The 26,392-nt window shown below is 43.8% G+C and overlaps 2 protein-coding genes across 2 annotated transcripts in view; both read left to right on the top strand.

Moving 5' to 3' along the window:
* The window catches only part of LOC117282559, a 46,489-nt gene extending 23,735 nt beyond the window's left edge, over nucleotides 1-22,754 (top strand). The window contains exon 2 of the mRNA XM_033752710.1: nucleotides 21,659-22,754. Within this exon, the coding sequence (XP_033608601.1) occupies nucleotides 21,659-22,399 (741 nt within the window). The 3' untranslated portion in view covers nucleotides 22,400-22,754. The remainder of the gene's footprint in view (nucleotides 1-21,658) is intronic.
* LOC111867506 lies at nucleotides 1,634-7,122 on the top strand. The gene is made up of 2 exons (XM_023857450.1): nucleotides 1,634-1,741; nucleotides 5,721-7,122. The coding sequence occupies exons 1-2, from the start codon at nucleotides 1,676-1,678 to the stop codon at nucleotides 6,477-6,479; spliced, it is 825 nt and encodes a 274-aa protein (XP_023713218.1). The 5' UTR covers nucleotides 1,634-1,675; the 3' UTR covers nucleotides 6,480-7,122.
* Nucleotides 22,755-26,392: the final 3,638 nt, after the last annotated feature.

The following is a 26,392-nucleotide window of genomic DNA, read 5'->3' as shown; positions in this document are numbered from 1 at the left end:
CAATTGGTGGAATGAAGATTCACAGGGGAAACCGAAATACTCGGAGAAAACCCGCCCCAGCGCCACTTTGTCCACCACAAATCCCACTTGACCATACCCGGGAACGAACTCGGGCCGCCGCGGTGGGAAGCCAGCGATTAACCGCTTGAGCTATGGCGCGGCCTTCTTAGTTATGTAAGGATGAGTCCAGCATATGCGTTTCTTTATGTGAACATTTTTATATACCTATATGCCAGCACAACACTTTCACCTGGACCACTCGACATTGGAAGTTAAACTGTTGGAAAAGAGCTGCATTGGTGGACGAAGCCGAGATTGCTTTCGAATTTAGTTTAATTTCATTTTGGTTGAGTTATAGCCGAGTTGCACTTGTATTGCGGCTGTGGACGAAGGGTCTTATAGCACGAGGAAGTGAAATGAACTCTGGTGCTGTTCATATGAGAGCCACCCTACGGTTGATGTCTGTCGGATATTCCACTGTTGGAACTGAACGCTGTATACAACCCCCCATGGCATGTCCCTAAAACAGAGGATTCTGCGTTCCGAACAGTGGAAAGATGAATGCGCGAACCGATAACTTAGCGTCAGCCTAGCAATCAGGTGTATGGATGAGGATTTGTGAAGTAGCCCAAGGCTCATATTGGTAATGAGATTACAGGAAAATCACACACAGCATAAGGACAATTCAAACGAGTTTGCCTGTCATTGTGACCGCCTCTAAGGTCTAGTGGTCAGAGTTCCTGGCTACAGATCCAGAGGTCCCGGGTTCGATTCCCGGCTCTACCAGATTTTGTGAGGAGTGGGTCAGGAACTGGGTCCACTCAGCCTCTTGAGGATAATTAAGTAGCTGTTTCAAGGAAATAGCGGCTGCGGTCTAGAAAATCAAGGTTAATGGCCGTGGGGATCAGTTACGCTGACCACGTCACATCCTCTATCCGCTAAAGTTGGCACTAACTTCGCCCACAGGCGGCGGCCGCTCAGTTCCCTTGCGGACTACAGGCCACGGAATATTTTTTTAGTTTGTATATAATGCACTGGCGAGGTGAACGCTATGAATTTGAGTTAACATAGTGAATTGCACGTAAGTTGTTTAGTACGTTACGATCGAGGAAGTAGTGTTTTGTTTCTGTGTATCATGTCTATCCTGTGAATATTGATGTTTTAATGTGAATATGTTTGCTATATAAAGGAGACGGTTTAAGATTGACTATTTGTACTTATTATTCGTGGGAGGTGGCTTTAAACGCCTGCCTCGCCGCGTCGTTCAGTTACATGCAGGACTGGAAAGGAATATTCGAGTACCGAGGTTAATTAACAGTAAGGAAGATTAGTAAATAACGAAACTTACCTTTGAATTGTCAACGGGTGTTATGCGACTTATCTGCAGTATTTCACCTCGAATCCAACGCCTGTCATGTAAACAAGTCGAGCAATTATGGGGCCACGGTCTTGGGAACGAGAATATGTTGATATTCAATCCAGCATACTCGTAAATAAGAATTCTAACCATGGCGCCATGCCACTGCAGCCAAAAATCCTTTTTCAAACATGATAGGATACAAATACATAAGACAACAGAAAGTGTCACACTGAAACCACTAATATAATTGCGCAATTGGTGTCGTGCTGAAGACGATATAAAGCTGAGTAGTGGGTTTGAACAGGGACTGTAGAAATGGAGGCGCGCAGGACTGGATGTTTTGTTGCCCAGGCGATTTTACTTATCTTCGCTTCTCAGGCGGTAAGAAATTTGTTTGACTCTACCATGATTGTCTGTCTGTCCGTCCGTAAACAACTTGAGAACCACTAAGTGGATTTTCATTGTCTCTTGATGTTGTGGAGTTTTGTTGAAATTTGTTCACACTTTTCAATTTTTGGTCAAGATCTTAAAAATATTTACGGGCATTGACGGTTGTTGTCTGATATAATATAACCGATGTTACGGAGGAACCATCTTCAGCGTCGAAGAGAAAGCCTTGCAAGTAAGCAGAGTGGCTGTCGCTGTGAGTACTATGCTCGCTGCTTGCTGTCTTGGCCTCTTCAGCGCTTAAGATGGAGGCGATAAGTTCTTTCGAAACTCCTGGAAACTGCTACGCATTCACATCCCAGAGGGTGACGTTGTTTAGTATTGGACATTTCAGTTGTAAACCTACGCGCGTTTCTGCTTGCATCTCGGACGCAACTCGCTAATGTTTATCGTAGCTGTACGCTAGGATGACAACATATTTATGGCTCATACTCTTCTTCTATAAGTGTTTCGAATTTCGAGGTCACCGAAAGAAAAAAATTCTATGCTGTGTTTTCTCTTAGCTCTAGAACCTGTTTCTTGATTTTGACCAAACTGCATACTGGCTGTCCTCCATTTTCTGCTCCTATCAGGAGAACATTAGCCGGTCACGGTAGCCGAGCGGTCTAAGGCATGCACTGTCTTCGCTCGCTCGGAAGCCGGGATCGTGGGTTCGAATCCCACTCAGGGCATGGATATTTGTGTGCGTTTTTCTGTGTTTGTCTACAGGTAGAGGCCTTGCGACGAGCTGATCACCCGCCCAAGGAGTCCTACCGAATGTGTAAGATCTAGTAAACCGAAGTGAAACGGAGTGTTTCATGGAGGTAGGCCTAGGCCCAAATTGGGGCTGTAGCGCCACAGAAAAAAAATCACGAGAACATTAAAAGGTAGAAGAATGCCGTCTTCTTGGATGTGACGCCGTGTGGACCTTGTGTAAAACGACCTTTCTCCGAAACGTCGGTTTACACAAGATCTACACGGCGTCACATCCCAGCAGACAATATTCTTTCTAGTCACCGCCACGAAAACCTCAAGTCTTACATCAAAACGAAGAATTCACGAATTGAGTATCCGGAGGCAACACATGAGAAAATAAGCGAAAATTTTATGCTATTCCTATATTTCCTAACTTGTTATTGTATTGTCATTGTTGTTGTAGTACCATGCATGAGATTTGATGTTTTCGTGACGGTGAATATGGATGCGATGTAACACCGCGCAGTCTGGTAAATATTAATATTTGGGAGGAAAGTTCTGCCTCCATCTGTGTGTTATTTGTGCACGTAACTGTGTTCCACGTATCAGCTTTCCTTTACTACTGTGTGTATATATGTAAGCAGGTATATGCTGCAGTATGCGGGTTTGAAAGTATAGCCTCTAAATTAAATATAAATTAATTCTGTTGACTGTATAGCTGCTTGAAAGCTCAGAAGGAATGTCTCCCCCTCGTAGTACCAGCAGCGAGTGTATGAAACCTCGGTTAGTTCGTGTTGTAAACTCAGGGTGCATTTTCTAAAAGTATATTTAATCAATGTGGTTGGTATTGGCGGTGCAAAACTTAATGAAAATCTGTCCATTCTGAAAGCCTGTATAAACTCACGGCACACCCAACAGACACATCGTCTTCATTGTGAGACACTGTTCAAATGGATCAGACTAAGTTACATTGACAGGATTTTATCGGTGTGTTAAAGGACTTAGGACATGCGTAATATAACAGGGTTTTTTTTATCGCTAGTGGGGTGGGACTAAGTCCCTTGTACTGCGGCCACTTCTGGCCTATTGTACCAGCCCAAGATGATAGGTGAGGGTGATTGTGGAGCAATTGGTGGAATGAAGATTGGCAGGGGAAACCGAAGTACTAGGAGAAAACCTGCTCCCGTGCCACTTTGTCCACCACAAATCCCACTTGACCAGATCCAGTATCGAACCCGGGCCGCCGCGTTGGGAAGCCAGAGGCTAATCGCTTGAGCTGTGACGCGGCCAACATAACAGGGCAAGTTAAGTCTTAAGCAGATATTTATTTATATTTCTGAGTAGCCTAGTGGATGCATTCACTGCAAAAATTTGTTTAGATTATCCCTATATAACTGTAGACAGATTTTAAAATTAAAATTTAATTATCAACGTTATTACATGTAATATTAGTGAAAACATGTGATTCGAATATGATACACGGATGGGAAGGCAACGTAGCTTGCAGCCTGACTGAGTGTCCTCCTGATGTGGAAAGTTCACTGATTGACAGAGTTCTAAGTTTCCTACAATGGACTGTGTCCTGACATAGTGCCATACAGTTTACAACATTTTCTTTAAGATCCATTTGATTACCCTCACATTACATTTCTGTCTCCTCAGTGGCACACTTACAATAATTATGCTTCAGTTCTGTCTTGGCATCCAGAAACGCTAGACGCAGGCAGAATATTCCTCTACCAGACTACGCGGCGTCACATCTCAGAAGTCGCCGGAAGAATCTCAAATCACACTCCACACTGTATCTATACATTTCGTGTGATTGTCAGAACAAACGAGGATTATTTCCCTAAAGAGCATTAACTGACTGCTATGCGGTATGAACTTAATTTTGTAAATGTTTAAATTAACTTTGGGCTCCAGAGTGTTGACATTTTCAGATTATTTTTTAGGGTACTGTGAATGACTGGGACCAATTGAGGGCTCTTGTGAACACAGTGATAAACCTTTGGGTTCCATAAAATATTGGGGAAGTTCTAAAATAGTTGAGAGAGTAGCGGCTTCTCAAGGACCCAGCTCTGTGGAGTTAGTTACTTACTTAATTAGTTAGAGCACTGTGAAGAACTGGGTGCATGGGGTAGCGTAGTTGGTTGAGACACTTTGCTAAAAGTAGGAAGGTCGCGAGATCGAATCCCGATGAGGTGGATTATTTTAATTTACCTAATCCTCCCAGTAAAGCTATCCCTGTACCAGGCCGTGAAGGCCCATAGGATTGTAAGACGTTGAGGGTCCCACATTATCTAGACACTCGGCTCAAAGACGGCGGTTAGTTTGTCAGCCTTACGCGCCGGCCGCGCTTTATTCCCCAGGAAAATTATTTAATTAATTTCTGGTACTCATACCTAACCCTTCCAGTCGCACTAGGCCCTGGGTTTTTTTTTTCTGTGGCGCTACAGCCCCAATTTGGGCCTAGGCCTACCACTTCGGTTTACTAGATCTTACACATACGGTAGGACTCCTTGGGCGAGTGATCAGCTCATCGCAGGGCCTCTACCTGTAGACAAACACAGAAAAACGCACACAAACATCCATGCCCTGAGTGGGATTCGAGCCCACGATCCCGGCTTCCGAGCGGGCGAAGAGAGTGCACGCCTTAGGCCCTGGGGTTCACTCAGCCTCTAACAGAAATGAGTACTAGGAATTAATTAAATAATTTTCCTGGGGAGTAAAGCGCGGCCGGCGCGTAAGGCCATCTTTGAGCCGATTGTCTGGATAGTGTGGGACCCTTAACGTCTCACAACCCTATGGGCCTTCATGGCCCGGTAGTGGGATAGCTTTACTTTTTTACCTTTTTTTTTACCATAATCCTCTCAGCTGCACTATGACCCTGGGGTCGACTCAGTCTCTAACAGAAATGAGTACCAGGAATCCTCTTGGGGATAAAGGGCGGCCGGTGAGTAAGGCTGACAACCTCACCTCCATCTGTTAACGGAGTGTCTAGAAAATGTGGGAGCCCCAACATCTCACAATCCTATGGGCCTTCACGGCCCGTTACAGGGATACCTTTGCCTTACCGTGAATAACTTACGTACTTGTCGAATTTCATCACGTGTCAGACGTTGTTTCCGTAACTGAACGAAAAAGTGCAGAAAGTACGACGAGACGTTATAAACACATAGACTCTCCAATCTTTTACATGATTTACAGTTATAATTTTTCTACTGCTATTTTTTTGTAGCTGTGTGAAACAGTTTTGGACGATGCTGTAACACCGGCTTCCACAGAAATCACTGTGACCGTTCCTGCCGCCGTGGAGCCCGGAACATGCTCTGAGACGGGAAACACCTGCTACAACTGCAGCAGCGCGCCGTTTTGCGTCCCTCTTGCCGACGGAGATTTCCTGAATGCTGGCCCTTACAATTGCGCCGACGCGGATCCCAGCAAGCCGTACTGTACAGACGGAGCATGCAGCGCCTCCGCTAGCTCGGAATGCTCACCCGATGCTCCCGAATCCGAATTCCTGTGTACTGATGACGGATATTTTCCTGACCCGAACGATTGCCAGAAGTTCCACTTCTGTATTGGGTCGACAAGCACAACTTTCACTTGCTCTGAAAACTTCGTCTACAGCCATGAGAAGGTGTCTTGTATCCGCCGAAGGGCCAGCTCTGATTGCGCTGTCATCAAATGCACATACAAGACCCAATTTCAGTACGTTATTTATCCCAAGGATCCTAACGTTTATGGCCTCTGCGTTCGTGACAGTCCAACCATAGTACTTAAATGCGCCGAAGGAGAGGAGTTCGACATCAAAACGTCCAAGTGTACGTTTATCTGCAAGAAGGAAGGCCTGTTTCCAGTTAAAGGCGACAGTAGGAAATACCGCGAATGTATTTCCATCAGTTCCAACAAATATCAACTTGTCGATAGGGAGTGTCCTGTTGGCAGTAAGTTCGATTCTGACAAAGAACGCTGTGTAATTGTTTCAGAAACGTAATAAGGCCTAATATTTCCACAGTTTCACTTCCAACCTTACCTGTCCAAATAAAAATTGGAGAACTACCCTGAAAACAATAGAACTGTTTAAGCAGATGTGAAACTCCTGCCATCTGTTGTTCCCCTACATGTACTATAAGATGAAAAGTCAAGGAATATAAAGAGCAAAGATATGTAACACTCAGCATGCGATCACAAAAAGACGATAGACTCGTAAAGTTCCAACAGAGGATAATATTCTTTTAACCATTTTCCATCACAGATCCCAGAAGTACTGACTTCCAACCGATCCCCGGGCCGGTTACCTTTACTTACAGAATATTCGCACGGTCGCCATGTTTCGGTGGCCAAGAATGGAAACTAATGAAATACACGATCTCCGTAACCTAAAATTTCCTGATTTTGATACTTAGGCAGTAAAAATTGAACTGTTTGAGAGGCGCTTGTAATTTTGCGTGCTTCATGAACGTATAGGCATAATATAAAATCATGTGGTCTCATATAGAAATGTAATGATGTGTATTGCATATGTATCAATGAGGGGATCTTGAAATTTGGGGAAGGTATTCTGAGTTATTACACACGACATATATGTATGGGTTATGAAGTGACTGGCTGATGTTAATAAAACTTGTTGAAATGTTTGGATGCTGTTGAGTGCATATTTTTTTGACACTGTGTAGTCTGGCTACTGACAGCGTCATAAGATAACCCACGAATGCAAACAACAATGCATGGCGACCTGTGTCCTGTCTTTCCCCCCGTAAGCTTGGTATACTTACCCAGTTTCGTGATCGAGGAAATTTTTTTAAGAGGTAACCGGCCAGAATTGTATTCATGATGTGCTCGGTTTGACTCCCGACAGGAACATCAACTATGCTGACGATTTCGCTGTCTTCTTCAGTTTCACCAGGCTAATGGTGGCGCAGGATTTCGAAATAGGCCACGATCGCTTCTTTACACACTATTTCTAATTAATTATTCACTAATCATCCTACTATCCCACGCAAAACACTTGGAGCTACTGACAAATCTTTAAAGAAGCCATAAATATATTAATGAACATTATTATACTTCAAAATCGCCACTAAATGAGGGAAATGAGGGAGTGTTCGTAACATCTGTGAAGGTGCTGCATGATCAGGCGTTCTCTTACACCATAACGGCAGGAACCAGAGTGGACCTACTGGAGATCATCTGGAACACAGAGGACTTTCCTTAACGTTCATACCGAAAGTATGGCCTACTTTCAGAGATGTTTCAGGCGGACTATATGCCAAGAAGCAAATCACGGTGGCCGCGCCGTCTGACGCATGAACTGTCTTCGCCCGCTCGAACATTGGGGTCATGGTTTCGAATCACAGTCCAGACAAAAATGTCTCTCTGCGTTTATTCTGTATATGTGTTGTTCCGTGTGTAGGTAGCGGCCTTGTGACGGGCTTATCCCTGTTGAAGGAGTCCTACAAAGTGTTAATTGGATTAAGAAACTGAAAAAGCTACCGGGTCCCAACAAAAGGCTCTTCAGCCGTTGATGAATGAATGAAGATGTCACGAAATTTGATACGTTCACTTTTATAGACAGTGGCCAAACGTGATATAGTCACTCTGTGAATCGCAACAACTTTACCTGTTTGCCTGTGTTTACCGGCCTCGTATCACCATCACTTCTAATGATAAGGGACATCAGAGCGTGCATTTGCATGAAAAGTAGCAACCTTCACAGTTGCCGCTGGGAGTACAAGACTAGCGTGTGTTTGCGCGTGTTAACTACCGGTAGGTCTATAATATCCCGTTATACTTCCAACGGAAACATGTTGAATAATACATTAAGAAGAAAAAATTATGATTCACAATAGACGAGTTACATCTGGGACAGAAGAACACAGCCTGAGTCTCCTAAACACAGAAATGTAAACAACTAATTTCCGTAGATTCTAAAGAGCTCTGACGATGGTGGATAAGACACATGATGATAACTGGGTTTTTGGCCTTTTTCCATCGTCCAGAATTCTAGGAAATAGAAAATACGACTTTTCGGAAAATTGATCTGTTTCCATCTTCAGGTGAGGAAGGAAGACACCTACACAGTTGGGCCCCTTAGGAAGAGCTAATCTCAGTCACTGGCTTGAGATTGATTGAGATTAGCTCTTTCTAAGGGGCCCAACTAAATAGGTTTCTTTCTTCATCACCTGAAAACGGAAACAGATCCAGTTTCCGAAACGTCGTGTTTTCTATTTCTCAGAATTCCGGACGACGGAAAAAGTCCAAAAACCCAGTAATTCTGTGAACTAATTTCTGGTATTGCAATATTATCCACGCAGACACAATGGCAGTACCACTCTGCAGCTAAAGAGTGGTATGCCTTTCACTCCAGCAGATGTAGCTGTTAGGCCGCTATGTCACCCTGATTCCACCTGCATAAATTAGACACTGCCATTTATTACAGTTTTCACAGGAGCCACACACGCCCTGTGCTTACCCAAACATATCCAGTCTATAGTTAGTTAGTTAGTTAGTTAGTTATTGGAGAGGGTGGGTTTCCCCATGCACTTAGACCTATATTGGTCCATTGTGCTTCCCTCTATGATTTCTACCAGTCTCTATATCCTACCGGTACTGGTGCTTACCATCAGTCCCGCCCAGCCAGCGAGACCGGCTCTACTAGCTGAGAGGTATCTATAATGCTTCCCCCATCTACCAGAGGTATTAGAGACTGCTGTTGGGCGGGAAACGTCCGTTAATTTGGGTTAGTGACCTCCTTTGGAGATATGAGGTTCTTTTACGTGCCGTAAAGCTACGACACGGGATCCACGGCTTAAAGTCCCTCCCGGAGGACTTGTTCCCTGAATTTTTCCGCCCTTAAAAATTCGACGACCTCCGCCGGGTTTGAACCCGCGTACTACGAGTCATGAGGTGGGAACGTTACCTCTAGACTACGGAGGCCGCTTATCCAGTCTGTAACTTCACACCGTTTCCTTAATATGTATGCATATGTCACTACAACCGAAATTGTGATCATGGAAAAGACAACAGAGGAAGGCAAACAACTGGCTTAGAGAAATACCGTATTTATGTGGTTAGAGGAGTCATGCCCACCACATACATTGACATTTACAGGGATACTTGTTACCTGCTACGGGCTAGTGTCTTGCTTGGCGTGTTTTTCTACTCTGAAAATGGGGGCGACATATTCCTCCGAAACATCTGTTCAGCTTTAATGGACATGTTTAACAGTGAATTTATGTGGGGCTCAGCTCACATCTCGTCAAATTTTAGTACACAAAATGATCAGTCTCACAATAAAAAGCAATGTCGGTGCAGGGAAGATGATAGAAAGGAGTAAGGTTGGAGTGGTAAGGATAGTGATTACTGGGAGTCATAAATATTTACATCATTGTCTGAGGAAATCAAAAGGGAAAAATCGACATCTGTTTGATTGCGAGAATAGCATCACGAAGTAATGTCAGTAAGCATTTATTAAGCTCACGATTGGCCACGCCATAGCTTAAGCGGTTAGTTGCTGGCTTCCCACCGCGGCGGCCCGGGTTCGATCCCGGCTCTGGTCAAGTGGGATTTGTGGTGGACAAAGTGGCGCTGGGGCAGGTTTTCTCCGAGTATTTCGGTTTCCCCTGCCAATCTTTATTGCACCAATTGCTCCACAATCACCCTCACCTATCATCTGGGGCTGGTACAATAGGCCAGAAGTGGCCGCAGTACAAGGGACTTAGTCCCACCCCACTAGAAATAAAAAAAAAAAGAGCTCACGAGGGTGCTGAGTCGGCGTAACAGGCTACCTGACTGGACTGCCACTGGTGTGAAAAGTGGCTGGGTCAGTATAACAGGCTGCCTGAATGGACTGCAACTGGTATGAGGAGTGGCTGGCTCAGTGGAGCAGGATGACTGGACTGCAACTGTTATGAAGTGTGGTTGGGTCAGTGTAACAGGCTGCCCGACTGGACTGCAACTTGTATGAAGAGTGGCTGGGTCAGTATAACAGGCTGCCTGAATGGACTGCAACTGTTATAAAGAGTGGTTGGATCAATGTAACAGGCTGCCTGACTGGACTGCAACTGGTATGAAGAGTGGCTGGCTCAGTGGAACAGGCTGACTGGACTGCAACTGTTATGAAGAGTGGTTGGCTCAGTGGAACAGGCTGCCTGAGTGGACTGCAGCTGGTATGAAGAATGACTGGCCCAGTGGAACAGACTGATTGGACTGCCACTGGTATGAAGAGTGGCTGGGTCAGGCCGAGGTCTCCTATCTGATAATATTAAAGAGTTAAATATTGTATTACCGCCACAGAAGCGATGAGCAGTGACACCACCAGGGAGATGAAACCTCGTTCCGTTCCTTGTGTGCCTCCATTGCTGCTACTGAACCTCCAGCATTCCGTCTAGCCTTATATTACTGCTCAGAGTGCAGCGTTGCACTTGCAAGAGATTGCATTTGAAATCCCGTCATGACACAGTCTCTTATCTGTTTGGTTTCTTATAAATCTGAAGTAGGATATTCAGCGACACTCGCACGAGGCCATGGATCCAGCTGTTGCTCGTACGGCGGCACGGTTTTACGAATGGATACTCGTTTCTAAGAGCTCAAAGAGATACTTTCTTATGTAGGATTTGAGGTTCTCACAGCGCTGGTCATGAAGCGTTCTCTCTTGCTATATAACACTATGTAGCCCATCGAAAGTCAGCCTACGTTTCAGAGGAACACGTCCCTTGACTTTGAACGGGCTCACGCGCTACAACTCTCCAGTTACGTGCGTCGTACTGAGACAAAGGGACTAGGATGCGGTGTGGGCGACCAGGATTTGATTCCTGGCAGGGGCAGAAGATTTTTCTCTACTCCACAGCTTCTGTGCCGTCTCTGGCGTCCATTCAGCTTGTTGGACGGTGTCTACAGATGTTTCTCCCCGTGAATATAGCGGCCGGGGCGTGAATTTGACCACTCATCTCGGTCTAGTGCCGGGATTAAGAATACATACAGACGTACCTCTGCTCCGCCACACGTTATCATGGACGCTGAGGGACAGTATTTGCTTCCATAAAAGCAAGAGACAGTTTGGAACCCTGTAATTGACCATTCTGTCTCTATATGCTTTATTAGGCAGTGTCCGTGTCCGAGCGGTTGGACAAACCATTAAAAATTTGGACGACTTTCACTAATTTCTGTCCAGTAATTTTAGATTTTTATGGATATCGATGAATAACAAAGCGTGGTTTATGTAATGTACAAGTAGTCCATGGCCGTTTCAGAGATTCTGTCGTGATGCGGCGCTCAAGGGCCATGTCACAAGTATGTTGACAAATAACAACACCTAAGCTTAGTTTTCGTAAGGTAAAAAAAGGTAAAGCTATCGTTGTTAACAGGCCGTGAAGGTCCATAAAATTGTTAGACGTCGAGTCTCCCACATTTTTTCTAGACAATCGGCTGATAGATGGCGGTGAGGTTTTCAGTCTTGCGCACCGGCCGCCCTTTACCCCCGAGGAAGATTCCTGGTACTCATTTCTGTTAGAGGCTGAGTCGACCCCGAAGCATAATGCGGCTGGAAGGATTACGTAAATTGAGAAAGTTCACCTGATCGGGATTCAAACCCGTGACCTTCTGGACTGTAGCATAGTGCCTCAACCAACTACGCTACCGCGTGAATCTTTTCTTAAGGCTGTAACTGGAATTTTCCGTGTGTAACATAGTCTATTCCATAGATGTTGAATTCGATGCCCGCTAATATGCTTTTCATTTTCCCTGCTTTTTAAAGCAACTTTGTGTAACCGCACTCTTTGGACTCGTTGCGACGTCTTCGTCGGAAGCGCCTCTTCTTCAACGGCTCCTCCTCACCCTCTCCTTCTTGTTGATGACGCCACCTACCTTTTTATTTCTTCTTAATTTATTTTCTCAGGGTTAGGATTAAACTTCTCAGGGTTGATAGGATTAAGTTTCTCAGGNAACACCACCACACTTGAATTTCAGAGTTATTATTATTACTCTTGATCAATTGCGACACTTTCATTTTACAATTTATCAAACACTTGTTACTGTCGGACGGTTTGCTACCTTCTAAATTGAGATCGTCCTGTTTTAATATTATTATTATACTTCTAACCGTGGTTTCACACTTCACAGCAGATTATTACACTTTATCATTACAGCTTGTTACTACAAAGTTACTTCTGATCTAGATAGCCCGGTATGTGACTTCACGTCTGCTCCTTTCGAGTCCTGATTTCCGACTGACGCTTCCTCGGACATTCAATTCCTGGCTTTCACCAGCGTCCTTGTTCTGTCACACACTCAAATTTCCGTGATTGGTCAGTTTAAAATTTAGAGGTATTCTAATTAGACATTCCTCCAATCACTTTAACTCTTACAAAGGGGTGAAGAAATTCTGTCTTAACGAACTCCTGTCAAAAAAGTGACGAATGTGTAGCGTGGCTTGGGTTGTAAACCCATCACCCTGCTAAAATATATAGCTTGTAGAAAATTGTCAACTAAGGAACTCACAAAGACTTCTTTAGCCATTCTTTACGTAACTTTCCCCTAATAAATCCACAACGGGTATCTCTCTGCTTTTGCTGTAAGCGTGGGAAGACGCTAGCTCTTAAATACAAGAATTGACGTAAGTCTCACTGCACTTGTTCATGTCCTTACATTCAACAATTAAATTTCAAATTAATAAAATAAATTATATTTAAATAGTCAGTACGGCAGTGGAACGGTTACAGTTGTTAGTTTTCAGAGAGCGCTGTTCGCACTGCCGTCCTCCATACGCAGCGGAACGAGAAAAAGCATGACAACCAGTGGGCGCGTAGTGTACGTCTGAACTCTGTGGCACGAGTAGAGACACCGTATGGAACAACAAACAAGTTAGGACATGTACGCATAGCGTATTGTGACATGTTGCGCAATGGAGGACAACCCCTCCCTCTTCAGCAGTGACGTGGCAGCTCTGGCCACGGTGACGTAGCACCCGATGGGTTACGTGGCACCGCTTCCTACTGTGACGAGGCACGCAGCGCGCACTGACGTAACACGGCGTGAGGCAACAGCGGTACCGAATACGTAACAGGCAAGCGCTGCGACTATATAAGGGAAATACACAGCCGCCGCAGTGAGTCTAAAGCGTATCAGCCGCCGAAGTTAGTTCTCAAGTTACGAGGTACAGTTACAAGTTACGAGTCAAAGATTCAGCCAACCAGCATTTGCAGTGTAGTAATTGTAATACTGCAGATAGCAGTAATTGTGAATCTGTGAATTGTGTGATTGTAAGAGCGAATGTGAAATTGAATTCGCTATACACAATAATGCGTGAAGTTATTTGTCGCGTTATACACGAAACACATGACAGTATTAATTCTGGAGTGTTCAACGTTTTTTTCCCGAAATTGTCTCCAAATCCGTGAGACCTAAATGGGGAAAAAAAAACATCGGGCATAAAAGATATTTTCAATTTTATCTACAAATTTTATTAGAAACAATTTTCGCTCCGATAAATTCTCTGCGTCTTGCGCTCAAGATGTGCCAATAAACGCATATGTGTTAGTGTAGAGCCTGCGCTATTTATTCAAGTATTAAAGAGAACTGTAACATATAGACGAACTGTAACAAAACATTCTGAGAAGAGATTGAATGAAAACCTGGTCAGCTTTCCCCAAATTGTTAGCTATAACCCGGAGGAAATCTAGTTCAGCCCGCGGGCCACACAGGCTAGCAGATTTTAATATTAGTAGCGAAGCTGATGCTAATATCCTTAGGTAAATGCTTGGACAGTTCTCTAAACTAGGGCACGAATGCCCCCTTACCACTGGTCATTCGTCACTTCAGAGCTCCGCAGTTCAAGAAGAATTGTTAAATAAATAATTTACTTAATCTTCTTATATCCAGTGGACGTAGTGCGGCAGAAGTATTTCTGCAGGTCAGGTTGTTTCTTTTTTAATAAAGTCACACAGTAACTGTAAATACAGCCATTTGGAACGTCTGTGTGGATTCAAAACTCTTATCGGTATGAAGTTTGGAGCAGCCGGTAGTTTAGTTGGTCGAGGCACTATGGTACAAGCTGGAAGATTGCGGGTTGGTTTCCTCATGGGGTCACTGTATAAACTCTATCAGAACATTGTACAATACTTCCCTTTTAACTGAATCATACGCTTTCTTGATATCTACGAATAGCTGATGTACTCTCTCATGGTACTCCCATTTTATCTCCAGTATCTGACGAATGCAAAAGGTCTGATCAGTTACGTCTAAACCCACGCTCATGATCCCCCATAATTGTATTTATGTATAGACTTAACCTTGAGAGAAGAATATTGGATAAAATTTTGTATGAAGTTGATAGCAGTGGCATCCCCCGATAGTTACTATATTCAGTTTTTTCACCCTTCTTATGAACCGGTACAACAATAGACTCCTTCCACTGATCAGGCAGTTTTTCCATATGCCAAATAGAAGTAATTAGCTTATGGATCTTAGAACGTAATATTTCGCCTCCTGCTTGAATAAGTTCTGCCGTAATTTGATCACTGCTTGGTGAGTTATAACTTTTCAATTTTTCAATAGCAATTCCAAACTCGAAAGGACTAGGTTCAGGTACTAATGGCTCAACTGTAGATATTTCTATCTGCTTAACATCACTGACCCTATGTACATTCAATAACTGAGAGAAGTAGATCTTCTACCTATTTAAAATGTTGTGGGAATCTGCAAGCAGATCACCATTCTCGTCTTTCACAAAGTTATTTCTAGGTTGGTAACCCCTCTTAAAAAGTAATTTATTTATACCCCTATTCAGGTCTCTAACGCCCTTGTTCTTACTGTTCATTGCAAGCTCATCAGCTTTGTCTTTAAGATATTCCCTCTTTCTTTCCTGAACTATTTTCTGGATTCACGTTTTATATTGTTCAGCTTACCCCCATTTATTTCACTTGGATCCCGTAACCATTGCAATTTGTCTTGTTTTCCTTGCTCTAATAATACTGAGCATCTTTTATCGAACCATGGCTTATGCTTCTTGAATTCATAATAACCTAGACTCCTTGGCAGAAATTTTGGTATTCTCTCTTATAGTTTCCCGAGCGTTGTTAACATCCACCTCAGTGTCCCAAGTTTTCCAAAGCCGTAAACCTATTTGAGATTTCAGTATGATACTGCTCTTTACCCTCTACCTCATTTAATTTCTTGAGATTGAACCTCTCCATATGAACTCTGTGCGTTGTTTGTTTGCTCACTGCCAGTCTTTCCCTAACCTTGCCACCACCAGGTAGTGGTCAGTATCACAATCTGCTACCCTGAATGATCGAACTTCAAGTGTACTTGAATGCCGTCTCCTATCCATCAAAATATGGTCGATTTGATTGTGTATCTTTCCATCAGGAGATGTCCAAGTAAATTTATGGATGTTACGATGTGGGAACATTGTACTTTTGACAGTAAGATTTTTTTTTTGATGTGGCAAAGTTTACTACTCTAACTCCATTAGCATTACTAATTTCATGCAAACTCTCATTCCAAATCGTTGGTTTGAAACTGTCTTCCCTTCCTACTTTGGCATTGAAATCTCCTAACAAAATTTTCATAGGGTACTTCGGGAATTGATCTAACAAACGTTCCAGTTCTTCATAGAACCTACCTTCATGTCATCAATTTTATCTTCTGTTGCGGCCGAACATTCATAATGATGATATCACACCTGCAACCTTTTAGTATTACCACGTATATATGATATCCTATCACTAAAGAACTCTACCCTCTTAACTGCTGATATGATTCTCTTACACGAAGAATGTATATTTGCCTGCTGGTTCAATGCCACCTCCGTCCCATCTAACCTGTACTTCCGCCAAATCTAGCGTATATTTTAAGATTTCTTCCGCCACTGCCCTGAGCGATCCTGCCCTATACATACTTCTCTAACAGTCCAAGTTCCGATTCTCGTGTCCATTTTCTTTAGCTTTGGTCGTTTATCGAGAGGATCCGTCCAGATCCGAGGCTGCTTGCAAATTTTCGTAACAACCTTATTTCTAATGGTGAGGGGTGTTAGCACCACACCTAAACCCCAAGGTGGAGGATCCCCCTTGTCGCGACTTCTTATTCAATATATTCGAAACGTCCCTCCATACATGGAGGACGTCTTCCCCATCCGCAACCTGAGGACGCGCTGAGCCGTTGTGACAAGGAACACATGGAGCCTGGTCTGTATGCAAGACATGCAAATTTATAAACATATCGAATAATGGCGTTATTTAAATGAGAACAAGCTCTGAATCTCAAATGAAAATTGGTTTCTTTTAAAAATTTTTTTTTCTTCCTCTTCGCTCCAACTTTGGAGCACAGGGCTGATTTCTCAGTTTCGTTGATCGTTTTTACAGACGGTAGGACTCCTTTGAAGGGTGATCAGCTCGTCGCAAGGTCTCTGCCTAAGCACAGGTCAAGCATTCAAGCCTTTTATGGGATTCGATCCCACGATCCCCGCTTCCTAGCGAGCGAAGACAGTACATGTCTTAGATCGCTCGGCTACCTTGACCGGCTTTTCACAATACAGTACACAAAAAAGAAAATAATGAAGCGAGGATCGTGACGATTTGAATGGAAATTCAGTATGAAAATGTATTCCACGATTTAAAACTTGTCTCCAAATTAGGGATTTTTATGACAGAATTAATTAAGGAAATTATTTCCTGATGTTACCATAGCAACGTGGTTGAGTGGTGGTGTAATGGTATATTTGAACTACTCGGAGGGAAGCAGTAAATCGTCCTTCAGATTTATAAGAAACCCAACAGATAAGAGACTGGGTCACGACGGGATTTCAAGCTGCACTCTGAACAGTATATAAGGCTGGCCGGAGTGCTGGAGGTTCAGTAGCAGCAATGGAGGCACACAAGGAACGAGGCTTCATCTTCCTGGTGGTGTCACTGCTCATCGCTTCTGTGGCGGTAATACAATATTTAACTCTTTATTAATATCATCCGATAGGAGAGCTCGGCCTGACCCAGCCACCCTTCATACCAGTGACAGTCCAATCAGTCTGTTCCACTGAGCCAGCCATTCCTCATACCAGTTGTAGTCCACTTAGGCAGCCTGTTCCACTGACCCAGGCACTCTTCATACCAGTGCAATTCAGTCAGCAGTCTGTTACATTGACCCAGCCACTCTTCATATCAATGGCAGTCCAGTCAGTCAGTCAGTCAGTCAGTCAGTCAGTCAGTCAGTCAGTCAATCAGTCAATCAGTCAGTCTCTTCCACTGATCCAACCACTCTTCATATCAGTGGCAGTCCAGTCAGGCAGCCTGTTACATTATGTCAGTTTCTGACGGGTTTCCTGGAGAAACTGGTTCATTTCAGCACACCGTTTTTTTTGGCAGAAAGAGACTGTTTCATGCAGTCTGACTGAAATGTTAGTTACAGATACGATGAATATTAGTCATATATTTGTGGAAGTCCAATCAGGCAGCCTGTTCCACTGACACAGCCATTCTTCATACCATTGCAGTTCAGTCAGCAGTCTGTTACATTGACCCAGCCACTCTTCATATCAGTGACAGTCCAATCAGGCAGCCTGTTCCAGTGACCCAGCCACTCTTCATATCAGTGGCAGTCCAGCTAGTCTCTTCCTCTGAGACAGCCGCTGTTCATATCAAGCAGTCTGTTCCACTGTGCCAGTCACTCTTCATATCAGCGGCAGTCCATTCAGTCAGTGTCTCCCCCTGAGTCAGCCACTCTTCATATCAGTGGCAGTCCAGTTAGTCAGTGTCTGCCAGTGAGCCAGCCGCTGATCATGTCAGTGGCAATCCAGTCATCGAGTAAATCTGTTCCACTGAGCCATCCCTTCTTGATACCATTGGCTGTCCACTCAGTCAGTCAGTTCCACTGACCCAGCCACTCTTCATATCAGTGGCAGTCCAGTCAGGTAGCCTGTTACATTGTGTCAGCTTTCTGACGGGTTTCCGGGAGAAACTGGTTCATTTCAGCACACCGATTTGTTTGGCAGGAAGAGACTGTTTCACGTAGTCTGACTGAAATGTTAGTTACAGATACGATGAATGTTAGTCATATATATTTGTGTGCAAATGGGCAGAATGCGCAGCGTATAGTAACTAGGACATGTTTTTACTTGATTAGCAACGCTCATGAACAATGTTCTTGTGCTGTTTAAAATATCTCTACGCTTTGAGTAAGGGTATACTGTAAGTTGTTCGTTGAGGCACTGTGGTACAAGCCGGAAGTTGACGGGTTCGACTCCCGGTGAGGTTTTTTGATTTTTCAGTTGACCTAATCCTTCCAGCTGCACTATGGCCATGGGGTCTACTCAGCCTCTAATAGAAATGAGTACCAGAAATAATCCTCGGGGATAAAGGTCAGACGACTCGTAAGGCTGACAACCTCACCGCCATGCGTGAGCCGATTGTCTCGAAAATGTGGGAGCCTCAGAGTCTCACAACGCTATGGGCCTCCACGGCCTTTTGCACGGATAGCTTTACCCTTTGAGTTGGCGACGTTCCTGAACAAACGAACTGTGTGTTCAAGGAGATCTCCAGTGCCGTGTGTATGTTTCCCCGTTATATTTTGAAGACATAAATATCGCAACTTGCTGATGATTACATAAGATGTAGATCATTACGTGATGTTGACACAGCCTCTGAATTCATTTTAGATACCGTACGGCAGGTTGGTTTAACGTTAATATTTTGAAGGTGTAATGATGGGGTGCTGTGTTCTTGTCTCGGTCGAAACGCAATCTACCTTCAGTGTTTTTTTAGGGGTTTTCCACTGTTCTTTCATGAAAACCCTGGGATAATACCTGGAATTGGCCACGACGCCTTTGTTTCTATTCCTTTCCAATTAATCACATATCAGTTATGCCGTCTCTCGACAATATACTTCTCTAGGTGCTGATAAACTCCGTAGCCTCTGGTCCGCAAAGAACTACATGGTGGGCCAGACTCAATTAGGCAGTTTTTGATTAGATGTTATTTTTATTGATAAATGTTAACAATTGCAATGGTTACAAAAATGGAATCGCACACACACAAGTCATCGATTTTCAAGATGCTGGTCAACCTGGGCACCACCTAAGTCAACACAGGCTTGCAGACGCAAAGCAACATTTTCACACGCCTTTCTACACATATTCACCGAACTTTATTGAACTCCTGAACAATCACCTCACGCAGATATTTCACACTGTCAATGGGATTAGCGTACACCTTGTCTTTGAGGTAACCCCAAAGGAAAAAGTCTGGTGGGGTGATGTCGGGTGCTCGGGCTGGCCACTCCACAGGCCCTCGACGGCCAATCCAGCGTTGAGGAAACACTTGATGCAAGAACGCCCGAACAATATTTGTGAAGTGTGGTGGGGCCCCATCTTGCTGCCACCACAGTTCATCAAAGTTCTGTCTCCTCTGGAGTTCTGGGATGACACTTTCCTTCAGCAACTTTAGGTAGGTTTCCCCCGTGACGCAACCTTCAAGGAAGAACGGACCAATCAGTCCTTCGAACGTCACGCCGCCCCACACCATCACTCCCGGGTCTAGAAATCGTATTCAATTGTGGCACTGGGGTTCTCTGGGCGCCAAAACACGCAGTTGTGTCTGTTGACCGATCCTGATGTGTGAAATTTGGCCTCATCAGTTCAGAAAATATTCCGGATAAGGTCAGGGTTCTCCTGAAACTTGGTCAGCATCAACTCGGCGAACTCAAGTCGCCTGTCGAAGTCGTCCTCGTTAAGAACATGAACATGAATAAGACGTGGATGGTATCGCGTCAGCTTCATGTCACTCAAAACTCTCCGCAAACTTGTCCTCGAAATGTCCAGTAGGACCGACAAACGGCGGGTAGACTTCGATTTCTGAGGAGATGATGCCAGTTCTGCAGCAACTCGAGCTTGTGTGTCAGCAGTTCGGACAGTTCTCGGCTGACCAGGATGCTTGGGATTCAAAGCACTGGCAGTTTCATCAAACTGCTTGTTTATTCGGACGATTGTGTCCCTGTGGACTGCTGGCGGTCCAGACTCTTCCAACATCCTGCGCTGGACTTCTGATACATTGTTAGTAACTGAGAAAAGGCGCACACATTTTACACGCTGCTCGATAGACAACCGTCTACCGGCCATGAAGATTCCTCGATGTGCACTAAGTAGGCAAAGTATTGACCTCATTCACAGCATACCGTATGATGCTGCCATCTATCGACAACAAAAGGTACTTTCCCATTATCCCGTGTATTGTTGGATTGGTTAGTTATTAATGATCAAAACTGCCTAATTGAGTCTGGCCCACCCTGTATACGGACCGAGTGACGGCCGCTTATCGGTACGAAGTTAGTGCCAACTTTCGCGGGTAGAGGGTGTCGCGTGGTGAGCGCAACGGATCCCCAAGGCTGTTAATCTCCGTTTTCTAGACCGGAACCGCTGTTTCTTTGAAATAGCTTCTCAGTTATCCTCACGAGGCTCAGTGGACCCCGTTCCAAATCCACTACTTCTCAGAAAATCTGGCAGCGAAGGGAATCGAACCCAGACCTCTGGGTCTGTAAGAAGGAACTCTGACCACTGGACCACAGAGGTGGTCGCTAGGTGCTGATAGCGTTGCAAAATATGCTACAGAAATAGAAGAGTACTTATGAAATGTAACACTGTTGTGTCAGTAAAATCGAGATGTTACAGATGCAGCTGTGTCTGATCAGTGTTACTATTCACGCGATATCTGAAGAAATTTGTGTGCTAAGTCGATCATTTGCTAGATACAAAATTTTCTACGGCATTTCCTCCATGAACAGTATTGTACAATGGTAACTTTTAAGAACAGTGTCACTTCATTTCTGAGCAGTATATTTCGCAACAGTAGCTTTCTTTCACAGATCTCAAGTTTCCTTTTTGCCCAGCTCGCTCTGTTTACTGGTTACTTCTCTTATCCTTGAACCCCGAAGATGATATTAATATGTTACTCCGAAACGTCTGTAACCGCCTTCTAGAATACACTGTATCACAGCATATATATCATTTATCTTTAATCTATATGTATATGTTTATTTGAAAGACGTTTCGGCAGATACTTCCTCAAATGAATAAAACGAAGGAAGATGTTTTGATTGTTGCGAGGCGTTTATAAATGCACACCCTCTCTTCCTGTTTGTAGTGAGACGTGCATTGCACATTGAAAGGATTTATTCTTATTGTGGATTCAGGTGCACGCTGAGGTCGCAGAAGATTTCCCCAGTGCTCTTGTGCCCTTGGTTTCTGCTCTCGCCGATTCTGCCCGAACTGATGAGCATTGCACTGCAACTGGGCCCGTCTGCTACAGTTGCAACAGAGCACCGATTTGCTTCTATCTCTCCGAAGGAAAATACCTTTCATTAGGGTCCTACAACTGCGCCGCACAAAATCCAGCACAGCCTTACTGTAACAGTGGTGTATGTAACTCCACGAAGGGCAAAGAATGCCCACAGGAATTCCAGTGCACCGGAGAGGGGTACTTTCCCGATCCTGACGACTGCAGTACGTTCCACTCGTGTGACGCCAGCCTGAAAGCCACTACCTACACTTGTCCCGCCAGCTATGTGTACCTGCACGCGAACCACACCTGCGTTCGCAAGAAGGTCTCGGCCGACTGTGCGACCATCAAGTGTTCATACGCGCGTCCAATCGAGTATGTCGTCTATCCCAAGGATCCTTCCATCTATGGCATCTGTGTACGCGACCAGCCAACGGCAGTTGTCAAATGCAGTGGGGGACAAAAGTTCGATACCAAAACATCGAAGTGTAAGAGAGCGTGTAAGGAAGAAGGCGTATTTGCAGCCGACGGTTGCAGGAAATTCTACGAGTGTGTTCGCGTCGGTTCAAATAAGTATAATGTTGTGGAAAGGGAATGCCCTGTGGACAAGCTTTTCAATGCCACTTTAAAGGTCTGTGCAGTTGGAAGTTGTTAACGGCTATTAAGGAGAAGGATCCCCACTTAGCAACAGTAGTTCATAGTTCTGTAGACGCACTAGCATAATTTCTGTTTTTCTCCACACAATTTGCAATAAACAATTTTGAGGTACGTTCTCTTACTTTGATCATTTAGAGCTGCAAATTCTCCTCTGTATTGTCTTAGAATGTCATGACCTGTGTACACTAATGCGTACAGTTTTGTTTCCGAAACGTCCCTATATTTTCATTTGCTTAGATACGACGTTGATTTCAATTTATAACATTTTTCCTTCCGTATGAAATATATGTTGACGTGATACAGTTGTCAGTCCGCAGTGGTTCCGTGTGTGACGTTTTAGGAGACATCTCCCTATCCGCCTCATGGAGCTGAGACCTTCTTGAGGAACGGCCAATTCTGCAGCTACTCAAGAATTTTCCCGTAGGTTTATTTCCGTTTCACGAGAGCCTTCTTCTGGTCCCTATCCTGAGCCAGATCAATTCCATTCATACCATCCCATCCTATTTCTCTAAGATACATTTTAATAATGTCCACCCAAACACGTCTTGGTCTTCCCAGTGGTCTCTTTCCTTCTGGTTTTCCCACTAATATCGTATATGCGTTCCTCGTCTCCCCCATTCGTGCTATATGCCCTGCCCTCCTCATCCTCCTTGACTTGATCATTCTAATTATACTTGGAGAATAGTACAAGTTATGAAGGTCCTAATTATGCAGTTTGCTCCTTCATTACGGACAGGATAAGAAATTCCTGGAGGTGGTAACATAAATCCAGCAACACCTGTACAGTTCTTCTGATGCTCAAGTTGATAAGAAACATGACAGATAACAAAGTGGTTCGCGATAGGCTATGAAATGCAGTCGTGTTGAATGGGAGCGCTGCATTCTGCGGTATATATGGTTGGATATAATGCTGGAGAGACAGTGTCACCGATGTAGTCACACGAGACTGGGTCGCTCTGTTGATTTCGTTGCTTCTCACTTGTGTCACGGTAATATAACCTTTAAATTGTTAACGTGATCATATAGGAGGGTGGTGTCTGTTGTGGCTAAGAGATTTCACGCTCTATCCGTACTGAACCGAATTCCTAACATGACAATAAGCCTTACTGCCGATATTTGATATAATTTTTAAACATCTTGCATCGATTCCCCACTTGCAGGATGGCCGCCATGTTGAAATGATTAACAGTGGGGATTTGGAGTGCACGTCCACTGCAGCGGTACCAAAGAAGGCCGGGGGTTTCTAACAGAGATAGGCGATAATAATTAGAAATCTAGCCAGGAGGGCACAAAAGAAGAACTCGTTGAACATATTCAGAGAACCCTTGTGAAGGCCACCGAACTCTCTTAAATTATAGAACTCATATTGAACCCAGTGTTGAACTCAGAAGCACCATCTAATTCAGTGAGTATTGTAGTCAACAAATGATTTTACTGACCAACATTTTGCGTTCCTTACGTCATCTTGAGGAGCGTGAAAATGATTATTGAAAGAAAGTTTAATAAACGTGGAAGGAAGGCCTCGCACTAAAGGACAGTGCCGCAGGACACGGTTAAAGTCACCAGAAAACCACGTACGGGAGATGTGAATACTACACGAAAACTGACTGATCCTTGTTCTATTTTGATATTAGTGCTGACATTATTTTAAGAAATGGCTTCTCTGACTTCATTTTAAATAGTTACTATTAAATAAATGTTCAGATTGTAAAGATCTATTTTAGAGTTGTTTGGACGCCACTGAAAATGACCCAATGGCCGAAAGATCTTGGTTCGTTTAATAAGTTAGGGAAGGAAGGACTCGTCGAATCAGGTGATTCATTTGAATTTATCATATGAATAGTGCAGCAGGAACAGTCACTTCTGTTAAATGAATTAACCCTTGAACGCTCAATGATTAGTTTGTGTAGCCCTGTGTTGTGCCCGGATAGGGGGCAGTGACTGTACTCACCCCCTATCGGACGTCCGTGGATATCACTTAACCTACGTTGTGGAAAACATGCTTCACTAGGAGGGTCACAAAAACACGAGTTCTCCAAACAACAACAAAAATGGAATATATAATCAAATTAAAACACTTATACACCTCTAAATTCTAAAAACACATTAACCCACCAAAATCATTTAAACCAGAAGTTCTAATAAGCCATCAGTGACCCGACCACGGGCAAGTACTCACACGCGCTAAACATGATGCACATGAAAAACACTGGCGCCATCCCAAGATTTTCCACAGGCACACTTTGCTTTTCTCGTTCGTTTCTGGCAACTGCTAGAAACAGAGTGCCTGAAATGGCCTGTTTTTCCAATTCCAAGATTCAACTTTTTCCCAAGTTGCGAAAGCTGCGCGTCCGAAATCGCTGAGGTCCGCATCTTGCCGGACATGCCTTGTCGCGCTAAGCGAAACCTGACCGGGTCTTTCCACTGATGCTTAAACAGTCTTTTCTAAAGACAATTCGATCGACTGCCAAGGAATGCGAAGAGTCAGCCGCGGCTGTCTCCTTGCCTTCCGGCCAGCCGTCTGGCGTTTTAACATAAACATTCAATCTTACAAAAATTATACTTAATAACTAATGAAATGGGCTCAACACCTGCGAGTCGTAAGAGGCGAGGAATAGGGAATCCAGTGCCTGGGGGCCAGCCTGTTCCTGGGGGGATATAAACACGGTGACCTGGTCCTCAAAGTGGGGGGAGTGTGGAATGTGGGCCGGTAAAATGTGGTCGTGAGTCCCGCGGGGCGCGGACCTTAGAATGACTGCGCTTGCGAGTGCCAGCAGCAATTGTAAACGACAAACCCAGCCTCTCGTCAGTGAGAATGTTACATAAGGCCTATGACCGCAAGTTTTCAGTTGTAAAGAACATGCAGGTTGTGATTCTCAGGAGACTTGTTGCCAAGACGGACTGATTGGAGGTAAAGTGCCAGTCGTAAAATAATTCTCTCTTGAATCTTTCAAGGCTAGAACATCTGGATGTTCTCAAAGAACAAGCATTGTCGCGGGTTACGTTATAGTCCGTCTGTCATATAAAATATGAGCTTTGTTTATTTTGTTCCGTCACCACAAAAGGTAGTATGGATATACCGCACATTCATCATTCCTTATAACAATTTTTCCGTTCATTAAGCCACGATCACATATTTGAATTTTTACATTAACCTCAGTTATCCTGATAGTATTATAACAGTGGCCAGTATATTGATATTGGAATACTGTTTTTTAGCAGTATAAAATGCCGTTATTTATAAACATATAAAGATGTATTCACTTATAATGATAAATATTAGTTGTTAATAAAATCCATGAATAATAATCGTATTGTCTTAATTTCATGCATCTTGCTGTGCCACAATATACAGCTCTTTAATGAACCGTCACAACACAGAACATCAAAGTCAGCGTTCAGCTGTGGCTTTGCTAGATGTTTCGGCCACTATCGGTCATCATCAGGCAAATACATATCAACAAAAATCTACGATTTAACTGCCGAACCTTAGATACTTATGAAAAGTTTCATATATACGAAATCAGTAAACAAAACCCATAACCGAATGATATTTTCACTGAAATGTTTAATCCTATACATCATATTATAATTGTTAAAGTTAGTTGTTTGTTAGTACACAACAGGATGCAAGGAACAATAAAAGTCATATTATAATTGTTACACACAAAACGTAATATACAGTTACACCCTCTCCCCTCCGCCCTTACCATCATTTCCGCCTACACCTTATTTCCATCTCCCCCCCCTTCCGCCCTTACATTGAACTTAAGCCTTACTTCACCAAATCATTCGTTGTTTGCTTTCCATGCAATATGGACAATTCTTCTTAATGACGAGGCAGCATTACACAGTAAGTAATAACATATACTCTATACTATATCGTCAATGTTAAATCATTTAATTATAACAGAATTTAACATTACTATTTTTATAATATTTTCAGATTCATTAATTGCTACACTATGGGCCTCTCTTAAAATCTTCTATA

The sequence above is a fragment of the Cryptotermes secundus genome, unplaced genomic scaffold (genome assembly GCF_002891405.2).
Source record: "Cryptotermes secundus unplaced genomic scaffold, Csec_1.0 scaffold1089, whole genome shotgun sequence".
In the NCBI taxonomy this organism is placed as follows: Eukaryota; Metazoa; Arthropoda; class Insecta; order Blattodea; family Kalotermitidae; genus Cryptotermes; species Cryptotermes secundus.
Note: the sequence above shows the minus strand (reverse complement) of the source record. Positions and strands in the feature narration are given on the sequence as shown.